This window comes from Ambystoma mexicanum, chromosome 2p (genome assembly GCF_040938575.1).
Source record: "Ambystoma mexicanum isolate Mex_15411 chromosome 2p, UKY_AmexF1_1, whole genome shotgun sequence".
NCBI lineage: Eukaryota > Metazoa > Chordata > Amphibia > Caudata > Ambystomatidae > Ambystoma > Ambystoma mexicanum.
The window spans coordinates 118,940,807-118,955,103 of NC_090923.1; the positions used below are offsets into that span (position 1 = coordinate 118,940,807).

At 44.2% G+C, this 14,297-nt stretch overlaps 1 protein-coding gene across 1 annotated transcript in view; it reads left to right on the forward strand.

Moving 5' to 3' along the window:
- Window positions 1-14,297, forward strand: part of MGLL (monoglyceride lipase) — a 594,181-nt gene that overhangs the window by 81,281 nt on the left and 498,603 nt on the right. The window contains exon 2 of the mRNA XM_069643369.1: window positions 4,170-4,308. Coding sequence (XP_069499470.1) covers window positions 4,170-4,308 — 139 coding nt within the window. The remainder of the gene's footprint in view (window positions 1-4,169; window positions 4,309-14,297) is intronic.

Here is a 14,297-nt window from a genome sequence, read left to right on the forward strand (position 1 = left end):
AGCCTTAAAGCGACAGGCGATGAGAATACCTCTGCTACAAAGACTATCTACATTGGTCAAAATCAAGACCAGGTACAGGAACTGGCTGAGACAACAACAATCAGCACTATATCATAATGATGGTATCCATATGTTGAGAGAATTATGTAATGAATCAATTAACAGTAGGGCAACAGGTTGCTAGTCAATCAAACGCAATCAAAGAAAAGGAATGGCTTGAATACTATTCAAACATATATTCTTCAGGTGTGGACTATAATGATCCTCAGAGCAATGATACCATTGATCACTTCGACCTACAAATTGACAAAGAAGACATACTGTATTACATCAATAAAATCAGCAGGTCAAGAGCGGCCGGCCCAGATGGATTATCCAACCTAATACTTAAACAACACCCTCAGGTCTGGGCCTACATCCTATGGAACATGTTTGAAAATATTAATCAAACACAGATCATTCCTCAGTCATGGAAGAAATCCAAAGTAATACCTCTCTATAAAAAAGGTGACCGCTGTAAGCCATCAAGCTACAGACCAATAACACTTCTGGATGCTCCAGGCAAAATATTTAGCCATATCATATTGAAAGAATTGAATGACTGGTCCTTGGCAATGCATAAAAGAGACCCGTTTCAATCTGGGTTCGTAGCAGGCATAGGTACGATACCCAACATCATTATCATGAATATGCTGAAGTCAGAAAGTGCCATCTGGAAACAGCCACTCTATATGGATTTTGTGGATTTCTGGATGGCCTTTGACTCCATCGACCGAAGGTTATTGTATGACAAGCTTTCCCGATACGGTTGTCCAGCTTCACTAATAGCCTTAATAAAACATCTGTATATTAGCCTCAATTCTATTCAATTTATTTATTTTGGACATGGGGGAATCATTTATGTCAGTTTTGACCGACGCTTCAAAATTGGATGGCCAGCATGTGGCCTGGTTGCTATACGCTGACGATCTCATTATTCTTTCCCAAAACACCTTCTGATTTGCAGAATTTGTTACACAGTTTGGAGAGATATGTGCAAGACAACAATGTAATAATCAACATAGAGAAAACACAAATACTCAGATGCTTAGGTTCAAGTAGAACACAAGCCAAAAAATGTAAATGGACTTTACAAAATATAGAACTATCCATTACAACCGAGTATAAATATCTAGGTATGCTGATACATAATATCATGTCTGATACCACTTACGTGCAGAATCTACATCATACATTGTCAACCGTGATATCACAAGCCAAGATCCTGTTTTATAGATATGGAAAATGTTCTTGTAAGCACAGAATGTTGTTTTATCAACAAAAGGTCATACCAATTCTACTATATGGTGTTGAAGCCACACTGTACAATTCTGCACAGAAGTGGGATGTGTTGGAAGGATGCTTTTGGAAAGGAATTTTTAATTTACCAAAATGTACACCACTGTCCATTTTACGTTTTGAATTAGGTCTGTTGTCATTAACAGTTTATATAATGTGGAAAATGTGCAGCCTTTTACGAAAACGCTTGCTTAGTCTAGGACAACATAATGTGCGAAGCATGATGGCCTATCATTTAATTTCATCCACACATGAGTTTCCCCAAAAATGGCGAGACTATACATTAAACACCTTAGCAGACGCAGATATATCTATAAGGCTATTATTGGAAAATCCCAATAGGGCAAAATTGAAATTGTACCAATATGACTGGATTCAAAACAGACACAAGTGCAGGATGCTTAAAGATTTTGATAGCTCTCTTTTTGGTCACAAGAGAATGCGATGTATGTCAGATTATTTGGAAAAATGTCCATCACCTAAAATGATAATGTTGTACTTACGCTTTAGATTAAATACATGGCATACCAGAGATATCCTTGCTAGACGAGGTTTAATAACTAAAGAATCTAACGTTTGCCGATTCTGTCAGGATCCATCACAGAGGGAAACATTGAAACATATGATTGTTGTCTCTGCCAGTTTAGTACAACGGAATTTGTATTTTAGTAAAACACTCAAATTGTACTGGTCGGCAAATTCAGATGAAGTCTGGCAGAATCTGTTTTATAGCAGACAATTAGCGGTGAGGATTGCAATAGTACATTTTCTTGAGTGCGTAATGCCAAAGCTGGAAAAGGATAAAAAGGACCACTCGATTATGTGGAAAGTAATAGTTGCAAACATGGTTAATATCGACCTAAACTGTTGATACCTAGATGTTCCTTGACTAATCCTATTGGTTGCCCTGAGGAGAGAGATCTACGTGTCAGAAAGACTTTAACGCCAGAGATTATGCACCCATACAGAAAAGGACTGGTTGCGGATCAAATACATGTCGTAATTGTGAATGTTAATAAACCTGAAAGACATGAGCCAAGAGATGCTCTTCAGAGCACAGTCTTGGCCTGCCTGCGATCTAAAGTTGGAGAGAGCTGCATCAGGAACCAGGACTTTAGATTTTTGCAGAGGGTCCAAATCAAGGAACTGACGAATGACTTGGATTGTATTGTCATCGGCTGCAGCTGTAGTCGTCTTCCATCTTTTCTGAGTTGTTGCTACAAACTTGGAAAGTTGACAGCTCCTACTCACTTGCGATTTGTTACAGACTGAATCTTTAGTGCTCTATATCCACTTCATTTTCTGGGCTGTTTTTTATTACTGTTTATGCGTTTTTGTTTTGTTGTATTTGGTGTAGCGCTCAGAGTCCTATGGGCGAGTTGGCTCTCAATAAAAATTAATTAATATTAAAACACCTAACACATCATGTGTGTAGCTTGATATGAGGGTGCACATCTACATATGACGATTGTACCCCAATATGCATAGGAGGCTATTTCTGTGCATAGCGCGCTGTATGTGTGGAGTGTAAACTGTACCCGGGAATAGAATGGCTGGAGCTGGGCACATGATGTTGGTCCCTGGACATATGAGGCTGCAACTGACATATGTAAGGTTGTCCCTGTAGTATTATGGCTGTAAGAGGTATCTGGTCTTTCCATCCAATGCCATTGCATCTAATGCCATTACATCGAATTTTGTCCATCTAAAACTTTGCATCTAATGCATTTTTTGGATGGTAAAGGGTTAATTTTTGTTTAGGTGCATTATAAAGGGTACAAAACGGGGGTTGGGGAGGACCCCCCCCCAAAGAAAAGCAAAATAAACAAGAAATGCATTACATGCTAAGTTTTTAGATGGAAAAAATGTGATCGATGGAATGGCATTAGATGGAAAGACCTTAAACCCTGTAAGCTCCTATAATGTTTTTACCTTTCATGCAATGGCTGCACCTGTGTTCATCACTCGTGCCCTGGGCCTATGAAGCATGTGCTGTTCTCACATGAGGACTGTACCTTTCACATGATGGCAGTGTCCAAGCATGTGAGGCTGCTCCTGCTTTCTGAGCGTTCATGCCCTGCTATGTTAATGGGCTTTTATACTTTGCTCATGACCACCATAGTAGTCTTACAGCACCGGAACTTGTCCAGATGGCAGTATATTGTCCCCCGCCTGAGGTAACCAGACTGTGGTCTGTAGAAAAAAGGGAGAGGGAAAAGGTGAGACATAGGACGCTAGAACCTGGGCAAATTAGGATGTAGTTGGCCATTGGAGTCTAGCTAGGCATAAGTGGCCATTCCCGAGTTTTAGAATTAGTACCTAGGCATACCTGGGCATATGACACTTCAAATTTGTCAATTATGGCGGTAGACAGGCCTAAGTGCTTACAGTAAGCATACGACCAAGCCATTGGCTTTGTCCTTCGGTTCGTTTCCATTAGTGATGTCTCTCTCCCTTAATGTGAAGGATTCGATTGGCTAGCTTGATTGTGTTCTTGAGGATTCCATTGGCTAGCTTGATTGTGTTCTTCAGAATTCCATTGGCTAGCGTGATTGTGTTTTTGAGGATTCCATTGGCTAGCTTGATTGTGTTCTTCAGAATTCCATTGGCTAGCGTGATTGTGTTTTTGAGGATCCATTGGCTAGCTTGATTGTGTTCTTCAGAATTCCATTGGCTAGTGTGATTGCGTTTTTGAGGATTCCATTGGCTAGCTTGATTGTGTTCTTCAGAATTCCATTGGCTAGCGTGATTGTGTTTTTGAGGATTCCATTGGCTAGCTTGATTGTGTTCTTCACATGCTAACCTTGTGTTCTCTTTATGCCATTTTGCAGGTATTACCTCCATGATGCCTGAAGAAGGTTCCTCGAGGCTAACTCCACAGGGCCTCTCCTATAACGACCTGCCTCATATCATTAATGCAGATGGGCAGTACATTTTCTGCCGTTACTGGAAACCACAGAGTCCTCCAAGGTAAACGTTTACATTTTAATATTTCTGCTAAATCAATGTTATCATTAAATACACCAGTGTATTCTAGATTTTGTAATGTGTACAAGCAACGTGTTTTTAATCAGCTTAATTTATCCTTCAAGTAAGGCCATTGTTACTGAGCGTAGTATTTCAGTGTGAAATTAGCAAGAAACCACATGCAAAACCAAAAATGCATTTCATCGCTTCACTGCCAAGAACACCTGTAGAAATAAATCAAATTAGCTCTGGGGAACCTCTCCCGCCCCTGGTGATGGGGAGGTTAGGTGGACGGGGCTCGGGAGCAGCAGCAGCTGCTTACACATCTGGGAACCCAATCCTGGAGATTTGCATAAAAGCAAAGAGCATTTTGGGTACATTAGCATGACCACGTTTTACATCTGAAATATTTCTGGGATAGTGATTCAGTATGAAACCCTTCTGATCAAGTTATGCAAATTGTGCTTTCTGCTCTTTTCATTTGTCTGAATAGTCACCCTAACATAAAAATGTCTGTAAATCAAAGGCACATATACCTACTTGGCCTGTTTGTACCTGGGATGTGAGGCTTGGACGTTTCTGAATAGAGCCCATGATAGGTACATACGAGCAGTCCAATGTAGCCTGCATTTGAAAGAGAGCTCTGGGAGCTGCTGGTCTAGCTGGGCACTGGGAATATGGTGCAATAGCCAAACAATCTTCGCCTAGACCGCTGCTCTCCCTTGTTCCGGCCTACTGCCTACCCTGCCTATAGATGAAAAGACATTCTGCTTAAAATATTATCTTAGCCAGTGCCTGGCTGCTTCTTTTCTTTTCTGATCTATTCTAGATCACCACATGAAGAAAAAGTAGTGAGCCAATTACAAAAATGTGGATTTTACATGATACAGGAAAGAGACTAATCACTGCTCCAGCATGCGCTGGTGACAGAGGTCATAGTTGCATGTATACGGGATGACACCCAGAGGTGTTTTATGGTGGAACCTTATCCCGCCTGCACTGTCACACGGGGTCACGTAGACTACCAGGAACCAATATCCCATACAATGGACATGGTGAGGGACTTGATCAAATGTGTCCTTAGTGAACTTGAGGCCTTCAGGAAGACTTACCAATCTGCAGCTGACTGAGTACATGTAAACACACATTCCCTTTCCCCAAATCACAACAAAATGGCACCAGCCAACGTAGGCCTCTACAAGGCCTCGCCACGCCGCAACAGGTTTCACGTAGTTGCTGCAATCAGTAGCATAATTGCAATATGCTACTCTTCTTCTGTCGGGGGCATGCAACCTTTAGCTTTCCAGATGGCTTGTACTACAACTCCCATAAATTCTAGCCAGCATAGTCAATGGTGAGGGAAAGTTCTGGTCCAAAACATATGGAGAGATGCAGAACTATTTTCTAAATCAAGGAATCCCTAAGCAAATGACCAAAACAATACAAGAATCCCTTCCTTGCCTGTTTTCCACAGAGCGCTGTTAAGAATAGTTTTACTCAGTTCCATCAGAGTAGGAAGACAATTATCACACGTGCTCCAGGTGCTTCTTGAGACATGGAAAGCTTTGTTGACCTTCGTGAGGCGTCCATCATGCCTTCTCAATACCAAATCAAGATTGCGCTTTTTGCCCCAATGCGTCTACCCGGTTAGTGTTTTGTTTTGATTTAAACTTAAAACTTGGCTCTTCAACCAAGACATTATCACTGAGCATAAGGCACCCCCAAGAATATGCTCAACCTATGTATGCAAGGACTGTACACTCGAACTGTCGTAAACCCATGTTTGTATTTCCTGCATCCTGACTAAGTATGCAATGTAACCGTCTTCTTAAGCATAAGCGCCCAGATGCCTAAGGGTTAGGTGTGCTCTATAAATGTAAAAATAAATAAATAGAATTTGTATAGCACTGTATGCCAAGGCACCTAACAAAGTAACAACGGAACAAGCAATAATAGTGAAGCAAATCCTATGAGTTGAATTAAATTCATCCTTGAGAGGAGAGTGAAACCGTGAATAAGAGTGAATAGGTGCCAACTGGGTCAAAAAAAACGAAAGTGGGATGGGGTACAAGGAGGGTGGGGGGACAGTTAAAAGGAGGTGGGACTGTGACCGAAGAGAGCGACATGGAGAGACAGTAAGGAGACCTTCCTTCAAGGCTTTTGAATACCAACCAGAGAAAATGAAAAAGTAGGCCGAAATATGAAGGACTGCCAATGAAGGGATAGTAAAGCAGAGGAAATAGAATTGTGAGAAGAACGACCAAAGAGAAGACGAATAGAAGAATTAAAGAGGGAGCAAAAAGGGTGCCAATGGGGAGATCACGAAGAAGACTAGCACAGCAGAAGAGATGCAAGACGATAATAAAATGCATTTCTTATATAGCGCTACACGCCCATAGGTCTCAGAGCACTGAAATAACAGAAGGCATTATCATCCCACAGAGTGGTACTGAGTTTATGGACCTCGGAAGGATGAACGGCTGAGTTGACTCTTTTGGGATTCGAACCTGCCACCGCAGGCTGCGCACAGATATCAGGGGTGAGCGCTTAGCTCACTGTGCTATCTGACTGGCAGACAACAATATTTTAGTGGAGTGGAATGGAAGAAATTAGCGTGCCTTGCAAACGTTGAAAAGACGGAAACGATAGGAAAGATCCGTGGAAGAAACATGAATGGAAAAGGAGAATGAAGAATTAAAAAAGACGCCCAAATTATGAGCGGAAGAAGAAATTGCAAGGATAGAAGGAGGAAGAGAAGAGGGGAATAGAGGTGGGGGTTATTGTGGATCCAAAACTCTACCTATTAGACCCCAGAGGCTAATGTCGCTGCCCTATTATTTGATTATTTCTCAGAGCGCCTGGAGGCCATGACAGTGGCAGCGGTGCACGGTATAAGTTACAATAACATAACATAACATGTCCACATAATATACTAAGAATTAGGACATTATTAAAGAGACTGCAGTATTGCAACCTGTGTGTACATTTGTCTGATTTTATATGGCCTGTCCGTCATGTCTATGATCTACTGGTGGTGGGTATATGCCAAGAGTGCCACTGTGAGATTGCCCTTTAATATTTCCCTAAACAGTCATCCCATAGGGCCGTGGCAGCAACTGCTGTAAAAAAACACTAGTGGGTCCTTTAAACAGCCTCTCGAATCCATGGAAAGCAATCATACAAATGGAAACAGAAATGCTCATAACATGCAGTCCTTCACCCTAATGACTTCTGTCCTGCCACAAGAATAATGTGCACTGCATCAGCACGTTTTCAATTTAGCTCTCTTTTTAATGATGTTTCCATTTAATCTGCTGGAGGCCTTAACTAGAGTTAATGATCTTGGAGGGGGGAGTGCTATTTCCATTTAGCTGAGACACAGGCGCTGCTCGCATTAGTTATAGTACTTCCCCAATAAGAAAGATTTCTATTTCAGCAACAGTGCACAATAGGGCAGGCCTAAACAGGATTGCCTGCCTCCATCTGGTGGGTTCTAAAACATTGCGCCAAAGGTCTCCCTGTATGTACTTAGAGTACGTTCTGTCATCTTAAAAGCTGAACATACTCGTTAATCAACAATAAACCCCCCGGATTGGGGGGCATTAGCCCTTCAAGTAATGTCCCGGGGTATTACCTGAAGTGAAAATGCCCCCTTGTGAGGTACTTATTGCTATTAGTACCCCAGCCTGTAATACCGGAGTGCTAAAAGCATTTTTTTTTCTGTTGCTAAATGCTGGAAAAAAAGTTTTAAAAAATGGCCGCCAAGGAAGAGTGAATGTAATCCATTCTCCTTTTCAATGGTGCCCATTGTAGATAGTAAAAAGAAAGTCAACAGAAAAAATGGCCACCATGGAAAGGGAGGAGGCGCAGTCCCTTTGCCTTTTCCATGTTGGCCATTGAAAAAATATGAAAAAAGTAAACAAAAAAATGGGCGCTATGGAAAAGCGCGAAGGAACTACACGTAGTCCCTTCTTCATTTTCATGGCGATGTGTCGCAGATCGTGAGCAGACGCGCTGGGGACAGAACTGCTCCCAGCGCGTTTGCCCCCGAAAAGGAAACAAAAAGAAGGTAAGTGGTAGGTGGGGGAAGGGAATCTGTGGGGAAGGGGAGGGAAGAGGGGAGCACTTACCTCATTCCCCGGCGGGGGAAGATGGCTTCCTCTAGCCATGAGGAGGCTTGGATCAGGGGGATTACTATGTGGTAATACCCCCGTTCTGAGCCTCCTCATTGACTGTGAGGCTACCACCCCACCCGCGCCGGGTACTAATAACTATTAGAACATGTTTTCTTTAGACAATCAGAAAGCATGGAATACAGGCTCTAAAGGCAGTAGAAGCTCACATTCTTTGCTTTGCCTTTGTTCGTCTTCTTGCACTCTAGCCAATCAGCAAGCTTAGAATGAAATCTCTACCCACCTCTACAGGCTTCAATCCAAGCTTCCTGTTGCGATTCGTGCAAAGTGGGCAGTGGTTAAGGAGACATGGAGAAGCTCTGTCACAGGAAGCCCCAGGCAAGGGTAGCTTTTCCACCACCTCACATGCTCTAATAGCTTTAGAACCTTTACCGTTGTGCTCTGTTGTGGGCCCAGTGATCTTCATCCTCCTTAGATGCCCCCACCTCTGGCTCATGACCACTAACTTGGGTGTCAGTCACCTACCCAGAATAGTGCCCTTTGGTGTGTATTTGGGACTGTTGTAGTTAAAATGTAGTTCCTCCACAGCACCGTCGATGGATTCAGGTCACCGCTTTCCATCCCATCTGTCAGTGCATCAACTTCGAAGAGCTCAAAGACTTGAGAAGATGGCTAGAGGGGGCACGTTCCCAATGGAAAGCGGGATAGACACTCCTCAGTGATATAGCATGAGCCATAAGACCTTAAGACCTCGCTATTCACCTAAGTCGTCCACGTTCTCTATAACTCTATATCCAGATAGCTGCCTTATGCACTTCTGTTCATACTGTCTTGATATACGTCCTACTGTCATGTATTGCTTTTTGACACTGTTTTCTCATGTATCCAGCACCCAGATGCCTACAAATGTAAAAATAAAATATCAAAATAAATCCAAAGTCAACAAGACTATGGCTAAGAGGATACACTAGCACGAGACACCACCAGAATATTCATCCACACACTGTGAGAAGAGTGTAAGGGTGAAACGAAGCACGAAGGAAAGAATGGCTATGGAATTCAAGGGGCAAAGAACAACACATCTCCAGCTCCCGTTTGTGGTGATGCTGGCTCTAACAAGTTTGCCCCAGACCAGACATGGAGATGGCCATCTTTGATTGGGAAATTGACCATGAAAATCTATTGGGGCCACCATACTGGATCGGAGCCCGGCATGGTGGTTGGAATTGCGGCTGGGGCCGTAACTAGCTTAGCACAGAAGGAGTGGAACAAGCAATGCATGATGTCATGGGGAGGCCTGCCCTGCCTCACACAGAGGCAGAAAGTGGTGAGAAGCAAGGAATGCAGGGGCACATACCACACTGCGGAACACCAGTGTTGAGAACCAGGCCATGTTTCCACCACCAGCAACCATTCCAACAAAACTGTGAATGCAGGATGTTTTAATCGCTCTATCCAGAAATATTCAACACAGAAATTAGTACAATAGTCTAGAGGTAAATCCAGTGAGCTACACAAATATAGAGTGAATACAAATGTTGGTTGCAATTTCAGGGAGGAGGGTTGATGGTTGAGTGGAAGTAGTTGGGTGCCACCATTTCTCAAAGGTTGTTTAGTGCCTGGAAGGGATAGCATTTTGCTGTATTGTGGATGAGCTTTGGGATAGGGGTTTGTCATTTTATTTTATTTTAAAACATTGAGTTAATCACCTGTTGCTCTTGGGAGAACAGTAACATACTTACTCATCACTGGAAGTTGTACAAAGCATTGTGGGTATGCAGATTCGCCCAAATGCAAAGCCTTTAGCTCCAGAACAATGTCTTTATGCTGCAGGGCAGCGTTATTCTATACATGGCTTCTTCAACCCAAGATAGACAGTTCTCAAGGCTGCAACCAAATGCTAAACAAAAAACCCAATGTGGACCTTCTGGTTGACTCTGTGTGGCCGCCATCGTGGCACTGCCTTCCTTGGTGCCGTGGCTCCTGGTACACACTATCTTCAGGAGTCCGGAGACATTCTAATCTGCCCTAATGAGCGGCTTCATCCGTCGTTGCCGGATCCGGTGAAGACCTCGCTGCAATAATCCCGCGGCCGAAAAGGACGCAGTTTCACATGCACTTTTACACGCTTGTATATGTGGGGGGTGGGTTGGGGTAATACTTTAAGGTAAGGGGCACCATGAACCCCGCATATAAATGCGTTTAAAGGTGCATTTTATGAAGAGCCATGACACAATTCTGACATTGATCATTCCTGAAAGTACATTTATAAGGCAATTTTTCAATGGTAGTTTGGCCCTCATTTTCCACTTTTTAATTCCTTTATATTTCTCATTCCTATTTGAAGTTTTCCTCCCTGGTATTCCGTTTTTTCCATGATTCCTGATCCTCTTTCCACTACCCCTACACCCCTGCCCCTTTTCCTTTGCCTCCCTAGACTGGCAACTGATTACCCAGTGTGATGGCACAGTATGACAGCTTCCAGGCAAACCTCTGTGCTCTGGGACCGGTCTGGTGGTGATTTGGCGCAGTATCATTTGTAACATAACATAACACCGCGTAATTAATCCGGGAAGTTTCTGGAAAAGCATGGCTACGGGATGGTAACTTGTCCATCTGCTGCCACCAAACCTGCTGTCGCCAACAGGTCACCCAATTGCACTCTCTGTGTACACACGTCCTTCTAAGTTGTTCACATTCTTAGACACACACTTGTATTGGTCCAAACTCAAAGTTTAGCAAACATTTATAGCCAAGAGTGCTTGTATGTAGTAAACTAAAATGTATTGTTGTTCCGGTGTATCCTCACCCAACAACCTCTAAATGAACCAAAATTATATTTGCATTCAATTTTGTTCCCAGGACTCTGCGACTCTCCAGGCGTCTGCAACCTGTGGCTCTCCAGATGTTGTAGACTACGACTCCCATGATCCCTCAACATTGACTATGCTGACGAGTGATGATGGGAGTTGTGGTACAAAGCATCTGGAGTGCCAAATGTTGCAGACTGCCGATTCTAGTCAGGCATATTACACATTCTAAAATTAACCAAACACTGGTGCAAAGTAGGGTATGTGGTAACAGGGTGTGATGTGCAAAATGCTTGCCACACTTGGAAATTCTGAAAAAGTGGAATTCGGCCTGGTGCAAGGTAAAAGATTACCACTACAGACTATTATAAACGAAAACAAAAAAAAAGCCAATTGCTTGCTTTATAGATAACTCGTTAAGCTCGCTTTTCAGCTCCATAATGCACACTTTTATGTAAGATTCTATTCTTAAAGCTGTCGTGCCCTTGCTTAGCACCTGGCCACTTATAATTTGTGTGGCAGAAAATGTTGCAGAGGAATCACCTGCCGCATGCATCGCATCAGAGTGCAAGCACCGTGTGCAATCACATTCCTTGACCAGCCGCATGCATCGCATCAGAGTGCCAGCACTGTGTGCAATCACATTCCTTGACCAGCCGCATGCATCGCATCAGAGTGCCAGCACTGTGTGCAATCACCTTCCTTGACCTGCCGCATGCATCGCATCAGAGTGCCAGCACTGTGTGCAATCACATTCCTTGACCAGCCGCATGCATCGCATCAGAGTGCCAGCACTGTGTGCAATCACATTCCTTGACCAGCCGCATGCATCGCATCAGAGTGCCAGCACTGTGTGCAATCACCTTCCTTGACCTGCCGCATGCATCGCATCAGAGTGCCAGCACTGTGTGCAATCACCTTCCTTGACCTGCCGCATGCATCGCATCAGAGTGCCAGCACTGTGTGCAATCACCTTCCTTGACCAGCCGCATGCATCGCATCAGAGTGCCAGCACTGTGTGCAATCACCTTCCTTGACCTGCCGCATGCATCGCATCAGAGTGCCAGCACTGTGTGCAATCACCTTCCTTGACCTGCCGCATGCATCGCATCAGAGTGCAAGCACCGTGTGCAATCACATTCCTTGACCTGCCGCATGCATCGCATCAGAGTGCCAGCACCGTGTGCAATCACCTTCTTTGACCTGCCTCATGCATCGCATCAGAGTGCAAGCACCGTGTGCAATCACATTCCTTGACCAGCCGCATGCATCGCATCGGAGTGCCAGCACCGTGTGCAATCACCTTCCTTGACCTGCCTCATGCATCGCATCGGAGTGCAATCCCTGTGTGCAATCACCTTCCTTGACCTGCCTCATGCATCGCGTCGGAGTGCAAGCACCGTGTGCAATCACCTTCCTTGACCTGCCGCATGCATCGCATCAGAGTGCAAGCACCGTGTGCAATCACCTTCGTTGACCTGCCGCATGCATCGCATCAGAGTGCAAGCATGGTGTGCAATCACCTTCCTTGACCTGCCGCATGTATCGCATCAGAGTGCAAGCACTATGTGCAATCACATTCCTTGACCAGCCGCATGCATCGCATCAGAGTGCCAGCACTGTGTGCAATCACCTTCCTTGACCTGCCTCATGCATCGCATCGGAGTGCAATCACTGTGTGCAATCACCTTCCTTGACCTGCCTCATGCATCGCATCGGAGTGCAATCACTGTGTGCAATCACCTTCCTTGACTTGCCGCATGCATCGCATCAGAGTGCAAGCACCGTGTGCAATCACATTCCTTGACCTGCCACATGCATCGCATCAGAGTGCAAGCACCGTGTGCAATCACCTTCGTTGACCTGCCACATTCATCGCATCAGAGTGCAAGCATGGTGTGCAATCACCTTCCTTGACCTGCCACATGTATCGCATCAGAGTGCAAGCACTATGTGCAATCACATTCCTTGACCTGCCGCATGCATCGCATTAGAGTGCAAGCACCGTGAGCAATCAAATGCATCGCATCAGAGTGCAAGCACTGTGTGCAATCACTTTCCTTGACCTGCCGCATTGATCGCATGAGAGTGCAAGCCCCGTATTCAATGGGATTGTTAATTTTTCCAGGTCATATTCGCACACCTCAAACGAACACTAGACTAGACAGGAATATAGTACAAGGGAGCCGACACATAATAACAAATAAATGTGGCATATCAAAAGAAAGGCACACATTACAAACCTAAGTAGAATCATTAACAAGTATGTCTCTTCTTCATAATAATAATAACAATAATAATAACTCCATATTCTTTCAGTCCTGCTGTGTACAAGACTGAAAGAATATGTTCATGTCTTACAATATTAATTTATGATCTCGTTGATTGTTCTAGTGTGACTTTCCTTTAAAATAATTAAATATTGAGAGAAAGAGTAACTGAATCCTCTGTGGCACTCCCGGCCAATAGATGGTTGCCTGTAACCACTTAGAATGCGGCATTAGCCCTGAGACGGCGGGAAATTACCACCTAAGGTTATGGCCCTGGGGCCCTCAGTTACAGGCCTGAGCATAGCGTTGGCCTTAACGAATGCCCCGGGGGCATTACCGTAGGCAGTAATGGGGCGTTGTTGAGGGGCTTATTGCCATTAGTACCCCTGCCCATTAACCCGGGTACTCATGTTTTATTTTCCCCAGCTGCGAGACGCATTGCGTTTTGCAGCCAAAAAAAAAAGTTTAAAAAATGCCCACCACGTACAGAAAACATAGTCTGTTTTCTCTTTCCATGGCGGCCATGGTAAACAAAGAATGTGGCCGCCATGGAAAGGGAGAAGGGACTAGATAATCCCTTCTCCCTTTCCATGGCGCCCATTGAAGTAAGTAGAAAAAAAAGTAAACAAATAAAATTGCTGCCATGGAACGGGGAGAAGGGACTACGCCTAGTTCCTTCTCCCTTTTCATGGTCAAGTGGCACAGCGAGTAGAACGCCCGCTTTGACATCTGTGCGGAGCCTGCTAACGCAGGTTCGAATCCCGGCGGGGCCAAATTCA